General features: G+C 35.6%; 1 protein-coding gene across 3 annotated transcripts in view; it reads left to right on the top strand.

Moving 5' to 3' along the window:
- LOC127651617 (phospholipid-transporting ATPase IH-like) overlaps positions 1-18,070 on the top strand; it is a 94,536-nt gene that overhangs the window by 46,921 nt on the left and 29,545 nt on the right. For all 3 annotated transcript variants that reach the window (XM_052137539.1, XM_052137538.1, XM_052137540.1), the window contains exons 6-18: positions 250-378; positions 721-824; positions 1,052-1,102; positions 3,950-4,014; positions 4,530-4,611; positions 5,142-5,292; positions 6,365-6,562; positions 6,658-6,831; positions 9,442-9,608; positions 9,701-9,772; positions 10,741-10,814; positions 13,025-13,128; positions 14,603-14,784. In XM_052137539.1, coding sequence (XP_051993499.1) covers positions 250-378; positions 721-824; positions 1,052-1,102; positions 3,950-4,014; positions 4,530-4,611; positions 5,142-5,292; positions 6,365-6,562; positions 6,658-6,831; positions 9,442-9,608; positions 9,701-9,772; positions 10,741-10,814; positions 13,025-13,128; positions 14,603-14,784 — 1,553 coding nt within the window. The remainder of the gene's footprint in view (positions 1-249; positions 379-720; positions 825-1,051; positions 1,103-3,949; positions 4,015-4,529; positions 4,612-5,141; positions 5,293-6,364; positions 6,563-6,657; positions 6,832-9,441; positions 9,609-9,700; positions 9,773-10,740; positions 10,815-13,024; positions 13,129-14,602; positions 14,785-18,070) is intronic.

The raw sequence follows: 18,070 nt of genomic DNA on the forward strand, positions 1-18,070 counted from the left end.
TAATTAAGCTCCCTTTTAATGCCACTCAGTGGACATTCCACCTCAGAACTGCTACGATAATGAGCCACATAATATGATTTTGCACAAATGTCGCCACAAACTTGGGTATTAAAAATTGGTGTAAAATTGCCATCCAAGCTCCGCTGACGTTTTCTTCAGAATGGTTCTAACAGCTTCATAACTGCCATTTTGGAGAGACATGTTGGAATTTGACTCTTTTTTTTTTTTTTATTGCCTTTGACCTTTCAGGTGGGTGACATTGTTCAGGTAAAGGAGGATGAGACATTTCCATGTGACCTCATACTGCTGTCCACCTGTCGAGAAGACGGAACATGTTTTGTCACAACAGCCAGCTTAGACGGAGAGTCCAGTCATAAGGTGATTGGTCGATATCTACAAAGGGGACGGGTCTTTCAAGAGTGGGTCTTTCTTTTTTCTTTTTTTTACCTGTTGCTGTTTTTTGCTGCCTAAACTTATTGGCTGTTGTTTGACGTTTTACATTCTGTTTTGTATTCTACAGTATATTCACCCTTTAACTTCTATGGCAGTAAACATAAAGCTAAATCTGTTGCATAGTGACTGAAATGTTTTGGCCTGCACAACTGGGCACTACCAGTTTTGCCTATTAGAGGGGGTGAGAGTAGACGTTTGTGTGTATATGAGCGTGTGTGACCATGGAATGCTGACTGGCTTTTCTCGTGCTCTCCTCTCCACACAAAGACCTATTATGCAGTTCAGGACACAAAGGCATTCAACACAGCAGAGGAGGTGGACACACTACATGCTATCATAGAATGTGAACAACCCCAGCCAGACCTGTACAAGTGAGTCTACACATTTATCAACAGTAAATACATGAACAAATGCTCTTTCTCTTACAAATGCATACACAGAACTATTGTTGGACCCTCACAACAGAATGCCACACACACACACACACACACACACAGATATCGTCATAAGGTGTTCTAACTACACACACACACACATCAGTGACACTTGAGTCCAGACTAGACATTTATTTCTGTCTTTTCTTCCTGTCTCTCTGTAGATTTGTGGGACGCATCAATATATATTTGGATCGTGACGAGCCCATCGCGAGGTAAATCCATACTCAGGAAATTGACCCATAATTAAAGGGCCAGTGTGTGAGAGATTGAATTCAGAAGGGACAATTTATCACTTTCATAGATCGGGACTTTGTCCTACCTTAGAAACGGTTCTAGCATTGCATTGTTTTCCTTGTTGTAAATTCTAGCTTGACTTCCTACGTAAAATGTCAGTAAAGTTTGTAATATTGTTACTGTAACACTGTAGTGTCCAAGATATATGTAAATACATAAAATACAATAGTAACAATACTAATTATATTAACAATAAAAGCTAATTAAAAGCATACTGTAATATCCATCCTGCATCCTTATTACGATGTGGGCCAAGTTTCTTAACACCGAATAGGCATAATTTTAATGTGGATGGTCATATGTTAAAGGGGTCATGACATGGTTTTTTTTATTGTATTATTATGTTCCCTTAGGTGCAATTATAGTATTAATATATTTTTTTTTTAAGAAAAACTTTTAAAATCTAGTGATTTATGACCTTTTCCCACCCTGTTTCTCATCCTCTGATTCAAACAGTCTGTTTTGGGGGCGTTTTCCATTTAAGACTTCAGTGTTAACGCCCACTGTTTTGATTGGCTAACGTCAGTGCCTATGTATCAATTATTGACGCCCCAGCCAGAACAATATGCAAGTAAACTAAGTAAAAACACTGTGATTATTCATAATGAATGAAATTGCGCTTTAAAAAGTAGTTTAAAGTTTAAAATAGATTACTTACAGTTTGCGTCGTCGTTGTTCCCAGAATAGTCGGCACGGACTTATCTTTGAGCAACAGTTTTCTGGCAAAGCCAGCATCATATTGAGATTTGTTCTCAAAACAGTCATCCTTAAAATGTACAGAACAAACGCTTAAGTTAACACTGCCGTGACTGGGTCGTCCGCAAAAAATAAACTGCATCCATTTTTCCCTGACGTCTGGATCTTTCGGCAGCTTATTCAGAGGTTTTGTTTGACCACAGCCAGGAACAGTACATCTGTGTGGCATCGTAATTTTCCTGTGCACAAGTAGTCTCTGTCAGAGCTCGCTGTCCATCGACTGAACACTTGTGAGGCGCACGGCGATATGAAATGAGCGTAGTTGTCTTGCGCTTATAGCGTAGTTATGTTGTGCTGGAGGCGGTCATATGCAAACGCTGTTACGTCACTTCTAACCGACACGTCACTTCTAACCATGAATCCAGAACCAGCTGTATTTTGAGCTTGATTAAATAAATGATTCGTTTAGAATGGGGAGGACGTCTTAAAATATTAAACTTGCAGGACGTTTTAATGATACAAAGACCTCTTATATACCAAAAGATCAAGGCAAATTTGGTTTCTCATGTCATGACCCCTTTAATGTGTCAGATTACTTAAACCAGAAATCCAAGGATTTCAGAACAAGCTGTTTTGCAGCTTCACTTTCTTTTGGACTGAGGAGGAAGTTTCATGTTCTTTCATCTCAGAAGATCAAGGAACATTAGATTCTTCTTTATATGACCTCTTTAATTTTGTTAATTAATATTCCTCAGTTTCTACATTTAATTACTTTGTAATTACATTGTAATTTGTAGCACAAACATTATTAAATAGTGTATTCCCATACTCTTTTATCTCAGAAGATCAAGGAACATTAGATTCTTCTTTATATGACCTCTTTAATTTTGTTAATAAATATTCTTCAATTTCTACATTTAATTACTTTGTAATTACATTGTAATTTGTAGCACAAACATTATTAAATAGTGTATTCCCATACTCTTTTATCTCAGAAGATCAAGGAACATTAGATTCTTCTTTATATGACCTCTTTAATTTTGTTAATAAATATTCTTCAATTTCTACATTTAATTACTTTGTAATTACATTGTAATTTGTGGCACAAACATTATTAAATAGTGTATTCCCATACTCTTTTATCTCAGAAGATCAAGGAACATTAGATTCTTCTTTATATGACCTCTTTAATTTTGTTAATAAATATTCTTCAATTTCTACATTTAATTACTTTGTAATTACATTGTAATTTGTAGCACAAACATTATTAAATAGTGTATTCCCATACTATTTTATCTCAGAAGATCAAGGAACATTAGATTCTTCATTATATGACCTCTTTAATTTTGTTAATAAATATTCTTCAATTTCTAAATTTAATTACTTTGTAATTACATTGTAATTTGTGGCACAAACATTATTAAATAGTGTATTCCCATACTCTTTTATCTCAGAAGATCAAGGAACATTAGATTCTTCATTATATGACCTCTTTAATTTTGTTAATATATATTCTTTAATTTCTACATTTAATTACTTTGTAATTACATTGTAATTTGTAGCACAAACATTATTAAATAGTGTATTCACATAGTCTTTTATCTCAGAAGATCAAGGAACATTAGATTCTTCATTATATGACCTCTTTAATTTTGTTAATATATATTCTTTAATTTCTACATTTAATTACTTTGTAATTACATTGTAATTTGTAGCACAAACATTATTAAATAGTGTATTCACATAGTCTTTTATCTCAGAAGATCAAGGAACATTAGATTCTTCTTTATATGACCTCTTTAATTTTGTTAATTAATATTCCTCAGTTTCTACATTTAATTACTTTGTAATCTGAAACATGGACACTGTAAAATAGTGTATAGTGTATCTCAGTAGATCAGGGAACATTTGATTTTTAATGATATGACACCTTTAATGTTGTTCATTAATTTTACTCTAAATGTAATTTTTTTATATGTAATTACATTGTAAATACATTGTAATTGTAATGTGAACGCTAGAAATGAAGTGTAATTGTAATTTTCTCATGCTGGATCTGTTTATTGTAGACCTCTTGGTTCTGAGAACCTGCTGCTTCGAGGGGCCACGCTGAAAAACACTGAATGCATATATGGTAACTGAAAAACAATACTTCTTATAATGCTGTTTGCACTGTCTTTACACTTTTTGAAGTCAATGATGTCATATTCAAGCTCCATCACTATAACTTAATTAAATGGTTTTGTGATCAGAGTGTATGTTTTAGGTAAAAGGGCAAGAGAATGAGAGAGAGAAAGTTGCTGATTGAGTCGTTCTGTCACTCTGTTCCCACTGTAATTAAATGAGCCACTGAAGCTTGTGAGATCACAGTGAAGTACTTAATTGATGGAGATAAAGAGAGAGAGAGAAAGGGCGAGAGAGGGTGATGAATGTCACATTTTTACACGTGAGGATTCTTTCTGCATTGGTCTTGTAGTGCAGGGCTCTAAAAACTTTGTTACAAAGGAGTCATTATGACATAATGGTACCGTATGGTAGAATAAAAGAGCTCAGTTATGTACATACATCAAAGAGGCTGTGCAAAGACTGCCATAGAGGGGAATTGTAATCTCATAATGCTATTCTTTTTCTTGTTCTCCTTTCATTCAGCTGTGGCCATCTACACAGGAATGGAAACCAAGATGGCCCTCAACTACCAGTCCAAGTCTCAAAAACGCTCAGCTGTTGAAAAGTAAGACACAGTGATGGGCTGTGGCGATCGTATTATCTTATTGTCAGCATGTATGGCGTAATGTATTTAGTGTCCTGTTTGTAAAGCAAATTGTTTGCTCATCGGGTTTGTGAAATTCATGTCACGAATTGTATCAAGTTACACTCACATATGTCGTACTGACAGCTCTGTCAGACAGATGGATGCAGTCATTAAGAAAATACACCACATCGGTTTATGTTGAACTCTGTATACTTTTGAGAGCATTTTGTGAGTTCTGCTCTTTCAGTGCTCCGATATGATTGAATTTTTCAATCAAATAAATGTGATATTTTTAGGCCTTATTTTAATCTAGTAGATGTCATTCAGACAGATTTTTTTAAACAGGATATGAGCATTATTAAACAGAATATGACACTTAGGGCCGGTTACTGCGGATAGAACTTGTCACCCTGATGCATGTCCATGTCTTTGCCATTAGGCTCAGAAATGATTATGCACATAATGAATGAACCAGGTCTTGGATCAACTCAATGCTGTTTCTTTTGCAGATCTATGAATGCCTACCTGATTGTGTACCTCTGCATTCTGATAAGTAAAGCTCTGATTAATACTGTACTGAAGTACGCCTGGCAGGCCGACCTGAACAGAGATGAGCCCTGGTACAACCAGAAAACAGAGACAGAGAGGCAACGACATGTAGTATGTACATTATAAAACATTGTTGCGATACTTGCTGAATACAGCTTGTCTCCTCATTTACACTTTGCGGCGGCTGTGGGCAGGTGGTAGAGCAAGTTGGCCACTAATCGCAGAGTTGGTGGTTCGATTACCTGCCCACACGACTCCACATGCCGAAGTGTCCTTGGGCAAGTAACTGAATCCCAATGGCAGGCTAGCGCCTTGCATGGCAGTTCTGCCATCATTGGTGTTTGAATGAATGGGTGAATGAGTCACAGTGTAAAGAGCTTTGAATATCGCTAAGGTTAATAAGGTGCTATATAAGTGCAGATCATTTACACTGTAAAATAGACTTGAGATTTTACTCTATTTTACAATTTAAAAAAAAAGAAATTTTCTTTACTTTTGAGATTTTTACATTTGTTATATTTGTTCTTGTATTATAAGTTTGTTGTACTCTTGAGCTTGAAAAGTCATAAATAAAAATGGAGTATTTTATTTTAGGAATCCTTACTTGTTAATTAATCCTTACAAAGTAAGATTACGAGAAATGTATTTATACATCTCAAATGTTTTTAGAGAATTGCAAATGATTCGGCAGCAATTTGTTGACTTTTTTATTTTCAGACGCCATATTTTTTTTTACATTTTATTTGTATGAAAATAGTTCGACTTTCGCCTAGTACATTGAAATATTTTGAACTTTGTACAACTATATATTATATTAACGATGTTTTGTTTTTTGTTCAGTTACATTGGTATGAACAGGCCTTTGGTTTAGCTGGAATACAACAAGTTTCTTATTTCATTCAGAAATTCAAAGCAAACATTTACATTTACATTTATGCATTTGGCAGACGCTTTTATCCAAAGCGACTTACAGTGCAATTATTACAGGGACAATCCCCCCGGGACAATCTGGAGTTAAGTGCCTTGCTCAAGGGCACAATGGTGGTGGCCGTGGTTTGAACCAACGACCTTCTGATTAACAGCCCTGTGCTTTAGCCACTACGCCACCACCACTCCAGCAAACAAATGCATTTCTCAATATGCACGTGTGACAAATTACTCTCCCTTTGTTTTGTTCCCTCAGTTAATCCGAGCGTTCACTGATTTCCTGGCCTTTATGGTTTTATTCAACTACATCATTCCAGTATCCATGTATGTAACCGTGGAGATGCAGAAGTTTCTGGGCTCGTACTTTATTCTGTGGGATGATGACATGTTTGACGAGGAGCTAGGAGAGAGACCGCTCGTCAATACATCAGACCTTAATGAAGAACTGGGACAGGTACAGTAGTAAAGCTTCTTCAGTCAACGTAAAATCTGCTGAGCTGTCTGGATCAGTGCAGTATATATTTCAGAGTCTCTCTCTGTCTGTTACAGGTGGAATATGTCTTCACAGACAAGACAGGCACTTTGACAGAAAATAACATGGAGTTGAGGGAATGTTGTGTGGACGGGCATGTTTACGTGCCACATGCCATCTGCAATGGGCAGGTCTTACCTGGAGCCGCTGGCATGGACATGATTGACTCTTCTCCAGGTGTAGATGGAAAGGTAAGGCTAAAAGTGTTGTGATCACTTTATGTAGTCTAAAGCTATGTTCGGAGTGGTATACTACCATCCTACTAATATTTTCCACACAGTATACATTTTTCAGTCACATTTATATTAGGTGGCCTTAACTACTATGTACTAACATTAAATACAGACAAGACTATGTATTTACTGTGTAACTACATGTTGTTCTGTAAAATGCCTACATTTGCTGCTACTGAGGTTGAGGTATGGGTAGGTTTAAGAGTAAGGGTAAGGTTAGGGTTAGGATTAGGGATTAGAGTTAGGTTTTGGGGTAAAGTTAACAGTGTAACTACAAATGCGATTAAATGCAAGTACTTGAAATGTAATTACAATGCAACAACATGCAAATACATAATAATACATTGTATCAATTGATTAAGTACTTAGTAGTTAAGGCTACCTAATATAAAGTGGGACCACATTTTCTGTTCTGAATGGAATACCCTGATGACCTATCCATTCCAAGTGTAACATTTAAACTGGTAGTGATATCAACTGTAATTTATATATTTTTTTTATACTCATTATTTAAAAGTCAAGGTGTTTTTATTCTAAAATGGATAAAAAAATATTTAAAAAATCCAGTATTTATTATATTGAGGTTGTGTGACACAAACGTAAAATGCTGGTGTTTGAAATGTGTATAGTTGCATTCTCTGTACTGTTTCACATGTATAGTATGCAAACTAGTGTGCATATACAGTGTAGTATGCAGTAAGCAGTGCACTAGTATTCCATCGTGAGCAGTCTGCAGTTTAGTATTGTACAGCATGAATGTGCTGTAAGTACTACTTGCACTATGTTTCTATTTATTGAATTAATATCCCATGAATAGATTACACTTGATTTTACCATCAGGGTAGATGTTCCAATACCACACTCATGTACTGGTACTCGTACTTGTGAAAATGCTACCAAACACCGATACCATCAGACCTGCAAATGTCATTACTGAAACATTCAGCCCACAAATTAAAATCACGTTATGTCCTAGTGAGATTATTTAACTGCAAAACTGCGATTTAATAAGATAAATATATAGTTTACTTATAATTCAAATGTGAGCGCTTGTGAATGTGTGGAGACAGTGTTGCTGCTCATACCTTTTAAGGCTCCTCCCAAGTCTCATACAGGGAAAACACCATCATGAGCATCGCGTGCTCTGTTTGTAGCAGATGACAGTAAACAGAGTGCAAATTCACACTGTAGCGTCACATAGCGACCGGCTTATCCAGAGTGGAAATCTGCCGTAATAATGTCAGAGCTCCTTTGTCAAAACAACACAGAAACACTTCAAAATAAAAGCTCTGTCAAAATAAAAGCTCCGTCAAAATAAAAGCTACATTTATAGGAAAAAAGATATTTATCACTACTGTAAATTTGTGTAATATTTACTGTATTACTACTACTAATACTACTACTAATAATAATAATAATAAATCAGTAGTAATTGTATTATATTTAACATCTGTGATGCTCTGTTATGCAGCACGTTATTTGAGAAAATTTAACTCCAATGTTGTATTTTGGATTGTGCTGTGAGGTTCTGTGTATAAGCACTTAATTTGATGAAAAATAATACAATATATTATGTTGAAAATTAATTAAGTTTTAATGAATTAATTTATTTGTACACCATTTTGATGATGAAATGAAACAGAGTTTCATTCAAATTTAAAATGGAGTTCAGAAAAAAAACAAAAAAACAGGAATTGGACTTGGTATCGACGAGTATCAAAAATGAAGTATCAGAACTCGTACTCGTTCTCAAAAAAATGGTATCTGTACATTCCTAGTATTCACTTTATTTTGGTAATGGTACATCAGTAGAAACACATTTATGGTACTTGCTACTAAGTTATTTGCATAAGATGAGAGAAATTAATGAGTTATTATTAGCAGTGAGTTACATTTCATTACACAAATCCATCACTTTAAAATAAGGGCAAGTTATTGCAGATGAGTATTTTAGCTGTAGATGGCAAGGCTGATGGATGGATTCTAATTTTAATACATTTGATAAATTAGTTCAGAGTGATGACAAATTAATTCAGTAGATTAACTGAAAAAAAAAAAAAATCCATCAAAGTATTTATAAGATTGAATTTCACCCCCAATCTCTTGTCTACTGCATTTTGTGAAAGTAATATTTATGAATCCCTTCAAATTCCCTTTACCAAGGATTCAGTCCAAAACTGTCTTTTTCTCTTTTAAGTGATTGATTTTCAGTGGATTCATTCAGTCAGATTCTGTAGAGATGATATGTATGTGTGCATAATATAGTACGATATCAAAGTTAATTATTGTTACTGCTGTGAGACTTTTAATTCCTGCTTGTATCAAATGGATCCAAATATTTACTGGATGCACGGGTATTGACTGTGTTGTTCAGAGTAACACACAGATAGCTTTTCTCCCTTTGTCTCTGTTTCTCTGTCATTTAATCTGTTTTGTTTCTATCTCTCTTTATCTTGTGTGTGAGGAGACAGTTGAATGATTCGGGGCCACTACATTGACTTGCTCTTAGATAAAGGGAGATATAGTGTCAAATAACCAGTGTGTGTGTGTGTGTGTGTGTGTCTTCAGGAGCGCGAGGAGTTGTTTTTCCGTGCGTTGTGTCTGTGTCACACAGTCCAGGTGAAGGAAGAAGAGACGGTGGATGGCATTAAGAAAGGAATACATCAGGGCAAATCTACCTCCTTCTACATCTCCTCTTCTCCAGACGAGGTGGCGCTGGTGGAGGGCATGAAGAGGCAAGACACATACACATGCATGTGTTATCAAACATGCTTTATTAGTCATGATAACAGACAGAGCTTACTTTCTCTTTCTGACATCTTCTCAGGTTGGGCTTCACCTATATGCGTCTGAAGGACAGTCACATGGAGATCCTTAACAGAGAGGATGAGATGGAGAGGTGAGCCATCTGGACATCAGCAAAAAACAACAACAATCCAAACCACATTCATACATCCCATAATGTCCCCAAAGGAAGGTTTTGTCAGATATTGATCACTTTTGCAAGTCATCTTAATGGGAGCTTACGGACCGTAGATATCTATTGTTTTTATATAAAACTAATTATATTTACGATAGACTAACCCCAACCGTAAAATCATTTTTTATTTTATTTTTAATTAATCATTGTTCACTTTGAAGAGTTTTCACATCTTTTGGTACTTGATGTGGATGCAGTGTCATGCACAATGTGCAGTGATGTCTACAGTTCTCCCTACAACTACTCACTATGTACCCACAACACTCACATTCCTTTGCTTCTTTCCAAGCCACTACCAGGCCTGCTAACACACCTGTGTGATGACTGTAGCTATGATTTTCTTGTCATGCTGTCCATATTTGGCCACATATGGTTTGAGAAATTAATCTCAGCAAAGCACCAGGTTTGCTCAGCCTTATCTATAATCATCAGTGTACATACTCAGCAGGTTGTCATATTAATGTGATGCTGTTTCAGTACGTGTATTAAATTAATACTGTTATATGGAAAGGGGAGCAAGGAATTTTAGACCCCCTGTTTCTCTGTTGATGAGCTTAGAGAAAGGGGACAGGTGTGCCTGCAATGGAGAGGATTAGTGTGTGTGTGTGTGTGTGTGTGTGTGTGTGTGCGCGTGTACGTGCACGCACTTGGAGGACAAGGTTCAGCCATAATTAGTGCAGCTATACGCTGTCCTACAGACGAGAACATGAGGGACAGCAGCAGAGAGCCCAGTCACATAAAACTGTCTGTCTCTAGACCCCACAGGACCCACACAACACCCCCTATTCCACTGATTTATGTGTAATTAGTAGAGCTAGTTGATTAATTAACCTTTTGAATCGAAAGACAATTTGTGTGTGTGTAAGTGTCTGTTTATGTATTCACAGATTTGAACTGTTGGAGGTGTTGAATTTTGATTCGGTGAGGAGGAGAATGAGTGTAATCGTAAGATCAAACACAGGTAAGGTGAACACACACACACACACGCACTCAAAAAAAGATTGAAGCATCATAACAAAATTCCTTTAAATTCAGTTGAGTGATCTTAAATATTCTCGTAGGGGTGGTGGGGGTGTAGTGGGTGATAAAGCACAAAACTGGTAATCAGAAGGTTGCTGGTTCAATCCCCACAGCCACCACCATTGTGTCCTTGAGCAAGGCACTTAACTCCAGGTTGCTCCAGGGGATTTTCCCTATAATAGGTGCACTGTAATTCGCTTTGGATAAAAGCATCTGCCAAATGCATAAATGTAAATAAATCTAAACGTCTTCTTCTTATTTTTATTATTTGTTTTTTATATTACACAATTTAATTTGATGGCGTTTTGTCCTGAAATTGAAATGCGAAAATCTCAATAGTATGCAAAAATATTACTTTTAGTGCACATATATTTATGGTATGTCCCCATTTAAATACTTATGGTTATTTAAATGGGGAAAAACTAAAGACTTTTTACATTTTTAATTGTATAAATCTAATAGAATGACATAAACCCTAACCTACCCATACCCTTAAAGGTATAGTTCACCAAAAAAAATTAAATTCTCTAATCATTTATTCATGATTTACTTTCTTTGATTTTTAGAAGAATATTTCAGCTCTGTAGGTCCATACAATGCAAGTGAATGGTGACCAGACCTTTGTAGCTCCAAAATCACATAAAGGAAACAATCCAAGAAGTAATCCTTATGACTCCAGTGTTTAAAGCATATCTTCAGAAGTGATATAATAGGTCTGGGTGAAAAACAATATCCACAATATCCACTTTCACTTTCAGATTTGAAAATGAAAATAAACAGGCAAAGTGAAAGTGAAAGTGGAGATTTAGAGTAAAAAGGACTTCAACTTTGATCCGTTTCTCACCAACACCTGTAATATTGCTTCTGAAGATATGGATTTAAACACTGGAGTCATATGGATGGCCTTTATATTTCCATTATTTGATGTGGTTTCCCGAAAATAGAATCAGGTCAAGTAGGACATTTAAGGTTTCTTTAAAAATGTCTTACATTTCTAAAATCTTTTTTACTTTATTTGTAAATATTTTTTAGAAAAACAGAATTTCCTTTTTTAATGAACTGAAATGAATTTAAGGACATCACTGAATAAAGGTTATTCAGATATTGCTTTCTTTTGTGGACAAAAATGTCCTCAAACTATAGTGAAGTGCACTCAAACACACAGACACGACACGTTATTTAGCTGTCTAAATGGGGGCACACAGTAGTATAGACTTCTGTTGTTTTTGATATAAAGCTAATTATACTGTAAGTACTAAAGATGAAACCCTAACCTTAAAAAAAAACTTTTAGTATTTAGGAATAGAAATAAAAACATTATTTATTTTATTTCTTAATTATTTTTCCCTTTGAAGATGCCCCTGCCGTCCCCAAAGTATTTGCCAGATTAAACTCCTTTTTTTTTTCTTTTTTTTTTTGATGGGGGGTTTTTGTCCCCAAAATAAGTAAGTAGCTAAGTAAACACACATAAACATTCTGGAACTGCAAGCGGCTGTAACACATTCCAGTAAATGTGTCTGAGTCACCATGTGTGCCCAAATGGAGTCCAGGCCAGTTAATGCAAGTGGGTCAGTGTGCCACTAGCATGCAAATGAAAGCTAGATTCAGACATCTGTCAGACATCTTAATATATTCAGTCATAAATCAATGAACTGACTAGCTAACCAATCTTCTCATTTAAATGCAATCAGAAGATTCTTGAATACATAAGTGATAAATGCTACCTCTTCCATGTACAGTAGATACATTTTTTATTCTTACCAGCTGCGACAAGCGAGAGGACGTTTTGTTGATCCTTTGGTTTCTCTTGCTGTGGTATTGCACTGGGTAGCCTCACCCACACTGAATTCTCATTGGTCCAAATCCTGCTCCTCATAACTATATAGTAAAAATCAAATATTGGTTGTTACTCTGCCTCTTTGCGCTGCATTTTTCCATTCATTGTGGATGGACAAATTGCTTGCAGCTGGAAATTTAGTGCATTGCAACTGGTTAGTCTGGTTAGGACACGCTGTAAGAGTAAATTTGGAAAAATAGCCAATAAATAGATTGTTATTATTATTTTTATGAAATAATTCCTGAATTGTAAGCATGGCATGCTGTTTTTTTTGTTTGTGTGTCTCTGTGTTCATAATTGTTTGTTTGTTCTAGGAGAGTACTACTTGTTCTGTAAAGGAGCAGATTCCTCTATTTTCCCACGGGTGGTTTCTGGGAAGGTGGAGCAAGTCAGAGCGCGAGTAGAGCACAACGCTGTGGTGAGCAGAAATTGGAAACATCTTCATCTCCTCCTTTCTTATTTTAGCAGTGCTATTTATAGGCCACAAAGCACCTTTGCAGATCTTGGCGGAAAAAAGGGCTTCTCAAATGTGTTTGCTTGAGCAACGCTGTCCTCAAAGAGAGCCGTTAGTGTGAAAGTATCTGAGGAATGCCTATAGCCTTCCTGAGAAAGAGAAAGAGAAAGAAAAACAGAAAGAGAGAAAGATAATGTATTTCTTTTCATTTTATGTTGCAGCCCAACCCTGAACTCAGTAGCTTTCATATCAGGGATGATTACACGTTTGCTGTTTATAATGGGTAGTTGACACATAACCATGTCCATAGAATATATATATATATATATATATATATACATAATAATTAGCAAAACCATGTTTAAAATGATTTTAGATGAGTGTAACCACTTGGAGTATATATGTGGTAAATAAAGAGTATGTCACACTGACAATTTCCCAAAATATTTAATTATCCATATCAGAAGTATTATAATGAAAAATAATATACAGTAATACTGGCCCATGTATGGTAATGACTATAAGCACATTGACCGACTACGGTCAATGTGACTTCATTGTGCTACATACAGATGTCGGACAGGAATGACATTACTTTAAAAAGGGGATTGATTGCACCTGCATTAGTGCAGATTCATGACTTTGGCAGACACCCTGAAAAGGTTTCTGTAGAGAAAAACAAGATAGAATAATTGTTCTAAAGACTGTGTGAAGGAGTTTGAACGTACTTTTCTGCGAGCAGTGTTTTATGACTTAATAATGCAAACATTTAATTACATTAGTAATAAAAAGTGCATGAATGCAAGTCAATTTTTGCATTCAATAGTCTATCTATATTTTAAAAGTATAGTTTGACCATAAATGTTATCTTTACTCAGCCTAATGTTGTTTCAACCCCATATTACTTTATTTCTTCTGTGGAACAGAAAAGAAAAAGTTTGACAGAATGTTCACGCTGCTCTTTTCCATATAATGAAATACAGCATACAGTTACCAGGGGCTGTCAAAAAACACCATACATGATCTAATTAGTAAAAATCACTTATTTAATCGTACATTTTTAATTGTTTTTTTGGCAGAGGGGAAGGTTTTCAGTGAATAATGACTTGAAGCAAAGCTAACATATGGCATTATTCAAAATAATCTCCTTTTGTGTTTTACAGAAGAAAATAATATAAGGTTTGGAACAACATGGGGGTGACAGAATTTTCATTTTTGGGTGAAATATCCCTTTAATAGTAAGGAAAGAAGAGCAGTGCCTATACTTTATATCATTAGTTAGACCTACTGTATATATCGTTTTTTTTTTTTTTAGCACAAATAAAGATTTCTGGTGTTGAATCTTATATCCCCCATATTTGAAAATGAATGGAGCTGGCAGGCTAGGCTATATACTATAGCTATACTATAACATTTGTTTTAAATCTTTACCCTATAGGAGGGTTTACGGACTCTATGTGTGGCATACAAGAAGCTGACTCATATAGAGTATGAGGAGGTGTGCCGTCTCCTCACCAGTGCCAAACTGGCTCTGCAGGAACGTGACAAGAAACTGTCTGAGGCTTATGATGTCATCGAGAAGGATTTCATCCTGCTGGGAGCCACGGCTGTAGAAGACAGGTGAATCACTGTTTAAAGATTTACAATGAATCTGAATAACAGCCCCTGAAGTCTAAAGACCATTTTTAATTTGATTAACCAGAATTACATTTTCTTCTGTTGAAGAGAATCAAATTGACCATAAATACATTTTCACTTTGAACTGAGAAGTCGGCTCTATATCTGTTTGTATTACGCATTCCCTAGTCAAATACAGAATGGAAATAGCTCTTCCACTAAGTTTCTGAAAGATTTTAAAGGTAATTAAATTATATTTATATCAGATTACTTAAATTATGTTAACCCTTTAATGCATACCTCGGGTCTTTAGTGACCCGGGAACTCATTCCACCCCCAGTACCTCATCCATGTTTACACATTTTTAGTATTCCTCATTCTTTCACTCCTGAATAGTGTAACAACAAAAAAAGACAAAATTGTAAAAATATTTTATAACTGCTTAAGTGTATAGGGTCATTAAAGACCCATGTGTAACAAGGTAAAAGGGAAAGGAGGATGCAAGATCCAGCTTGACAATATAAATGATTATTTAATAATGAACTTAACCAAAAAGACAAACACACACAGGTGTCGAACAGCTGCCCGTAACTCTCTCTCTCTGTCGCACTGCCGTCTCCGGTTGGCCTTTACACCTCTCGGAGGCTTGATTAGCCTGATTACGGGCCAGGTGTGCGGAATCACGACCCTGCCCCGCCCTCCGCCCTACCACAACGTGATATGTAAAAGTGTCATATTTATATGATTATTTCATATCTACATAAGTTTACTATTATCTATATCTTTGTTTATTGCAAGACAAATGAGTAGTATTTTCATAGAAATAATTACTATATCACATTGATTTTCTGTCAGACAATGATGAATTATCAGTATCTTATATGCACGTATACATACTGTACATATTATGACATGCTATTTCTTATTCAAGGTGGCACTTATGTTTCAGTAATTGTTTTGATTTACGTTTGACATGGCTATGCAATGCGGAAGTAAACTATAGCAAGTGTAACACATGAACAGTATGATTTGGACTTTGTCATTTGGATGTAGTACTGAAATTATGTAAACTTTGCTTACAAGCTCAGTAAGTGTTTGATAGCCAGTTGTGTCAACATGATTAATACTGTATGTTTCCGCAAGTAAATGCATCTACTAGTTCAAATTAACCAACGCTGCTCATAAAGTCCTTAACTCATTTGCCCAAGTAAACAATTTAGGTACTTCATCTGCAATTGAGTGTAGATGTGCATTAGTAATATTCATTTATCATTTTTAACTTGCTGAATGCCAAGGTTCTGATCTGCCAACAACTGTGTAGATGACGTGACCATCCCTGGGTCTGACAGAACCACTGTGGGTTAATGGTAATTGCACAGCCAATCAATAAGAGTCTATCCGTTCGGCTCCAGTATCACCTGATAATGAGCAGCTAATGTAATTAGACCCCCTCTTGAATCAATCAGTGGCTGGGCAGACACAGTTCTGACGAACTACTGTTTGGCTTATGCACTTATGGAAACTGTCCAATGCCACGTTATAGATAAACACATCAATCTGTGTCGACTGCATTAATGAATATGGCAGAGCAAAACAAATAGTGATTACCAGACAGGAACTTGTTTTGCCAGGCTGTGTTGATTGGATGCAATCAGTGCCATGTTGGTTGCAGCCTGTTTGTGTCTTCAAGAAGGCTTTATAAGATCATGTGTAACTTATGAGCAAATATATGTACAGGAAGCTAATTTAATTAGAGTTGACTGTTTGTAACAGGAGTTTGCATACTGATAGAAGAGCTCCCAGAAACAGTTCTTTTTGTTCTGTCATATGTTGTATTTATAAGGAAAATTCCAGTAATTATGGAATTTCAACTTGTAAAAACTGTTCCTGCTTCATAGAACTCATGTATTAAGAAAGCAAATAGGGCAATTTTGATTTCATGCAGACATCGATGGTGTGTTTGTTTCATGTCGGAGTTACCATATTTACGTAATTTTAATTGATAAAAACTGTTCATGTCATTGTAGAACTCATATATTGTAAAAGTAAATAGGGTCTATTTTTATTTTATGCAGACTTTGATGGTTTGATCACGTCATGTCGGAATACCATAATTACAAGATTTGTTATTATAAAAACCATATATGTCCTTGTAGATCTCATGTATTAAGAAAGCAAATAAGTACGATTTTGATTTTATGTCGACTTAAAGGTGCACTCAGTATTTGTTTACCCAATTAATAAAGTTTTACTCCTAAAGAAATTGATAGTAATGTTGAAACTTACATGTATGTATTCAATTATGACTTCTCACATAAGGTGAACACTCCAGTCATCTCAGTAACCTTGTAAAAGCTGTTTTATTCTGTATGGAGATGATCCCCTAATGGAGGCTGCCATGTTGGGATCACATGACCAGCTGAATTCTACTCGCATTATCTCAGTAACTTCCCTGATATTGGACATTTTCACTTATGGATTAAATTAATCATGTCTGACTGTGAATTTTTACAATGTAATCGGTAACTGAAAGCTAGGTAGCATTGCATTTGCATACTATACAATTACAAAGGCTACAGTAATTACCTAATCTACTAAGTACATGTAGTTACCTAATTCCACTCAGTTCTTTCTTGGGTAAGTACACTGTAAGTATGCTGAAAGTACACGCATTGTAAAATAAAGAAAAACTACTACGTTCGAAGGATGCAGCATCCATGCCACTAGGTGTCAGTGTCCAAATCCAAGAAGACATACATAAAAAGTAACTGAGTGCACCTTTATTTACTTTAAAACGAACTTCCGCGTTATGCCGGTACTTAAGTACTAAACCGGCATTAAAAAATGTAGACTTGTAAAATCTGCTCATGTTTTTGTAGAACTCGTCTATTAAGAAATGAAATAGGGTCAATTTTCATATAGACTTTAATGGTGTGTTTGCGTAATGTCGGAATTACCGTAATTATGAGATTCCGACGGAAATATAGAACCGTTCACATCTTTGTAGAATTTGTGCATTAAGAAAGCAAATAGGGTCAATTTTTATGTCATATAGACTTTGATGATGTGTTCGAATCACACCAGAATTATCATAATTACGGGATTCTGACTTGTAAAAACTGTTCACGTCTTCATAAAACTCATGTATTAAGAAAGCAAATGGGGTTAGTTTTGCTTTCATGTAGACTTTGATGGTGTGTTCACATCACGCCAGAATTACCGTAATTACGGGATTCCGACTGTTCGCGTCTTCGTAGAACTCATTATTACAAGTTGTAAACTCAGAAAT

Source organism: Xyrauchen texanus, chromosome 11, assembly GCF_025860055.1.
Source record: "Xyrauchen texanus isolate HMW12.3.18 chromosome 11, RBS_HiC_50CHRs, whole genome shotgun sequence".
NCBI lineage: Eukaryota > Metazoa > Chordata > Actinopteri > Cypriniformes > Catostomidae > Xyrauchen > Xyrauchen texanus.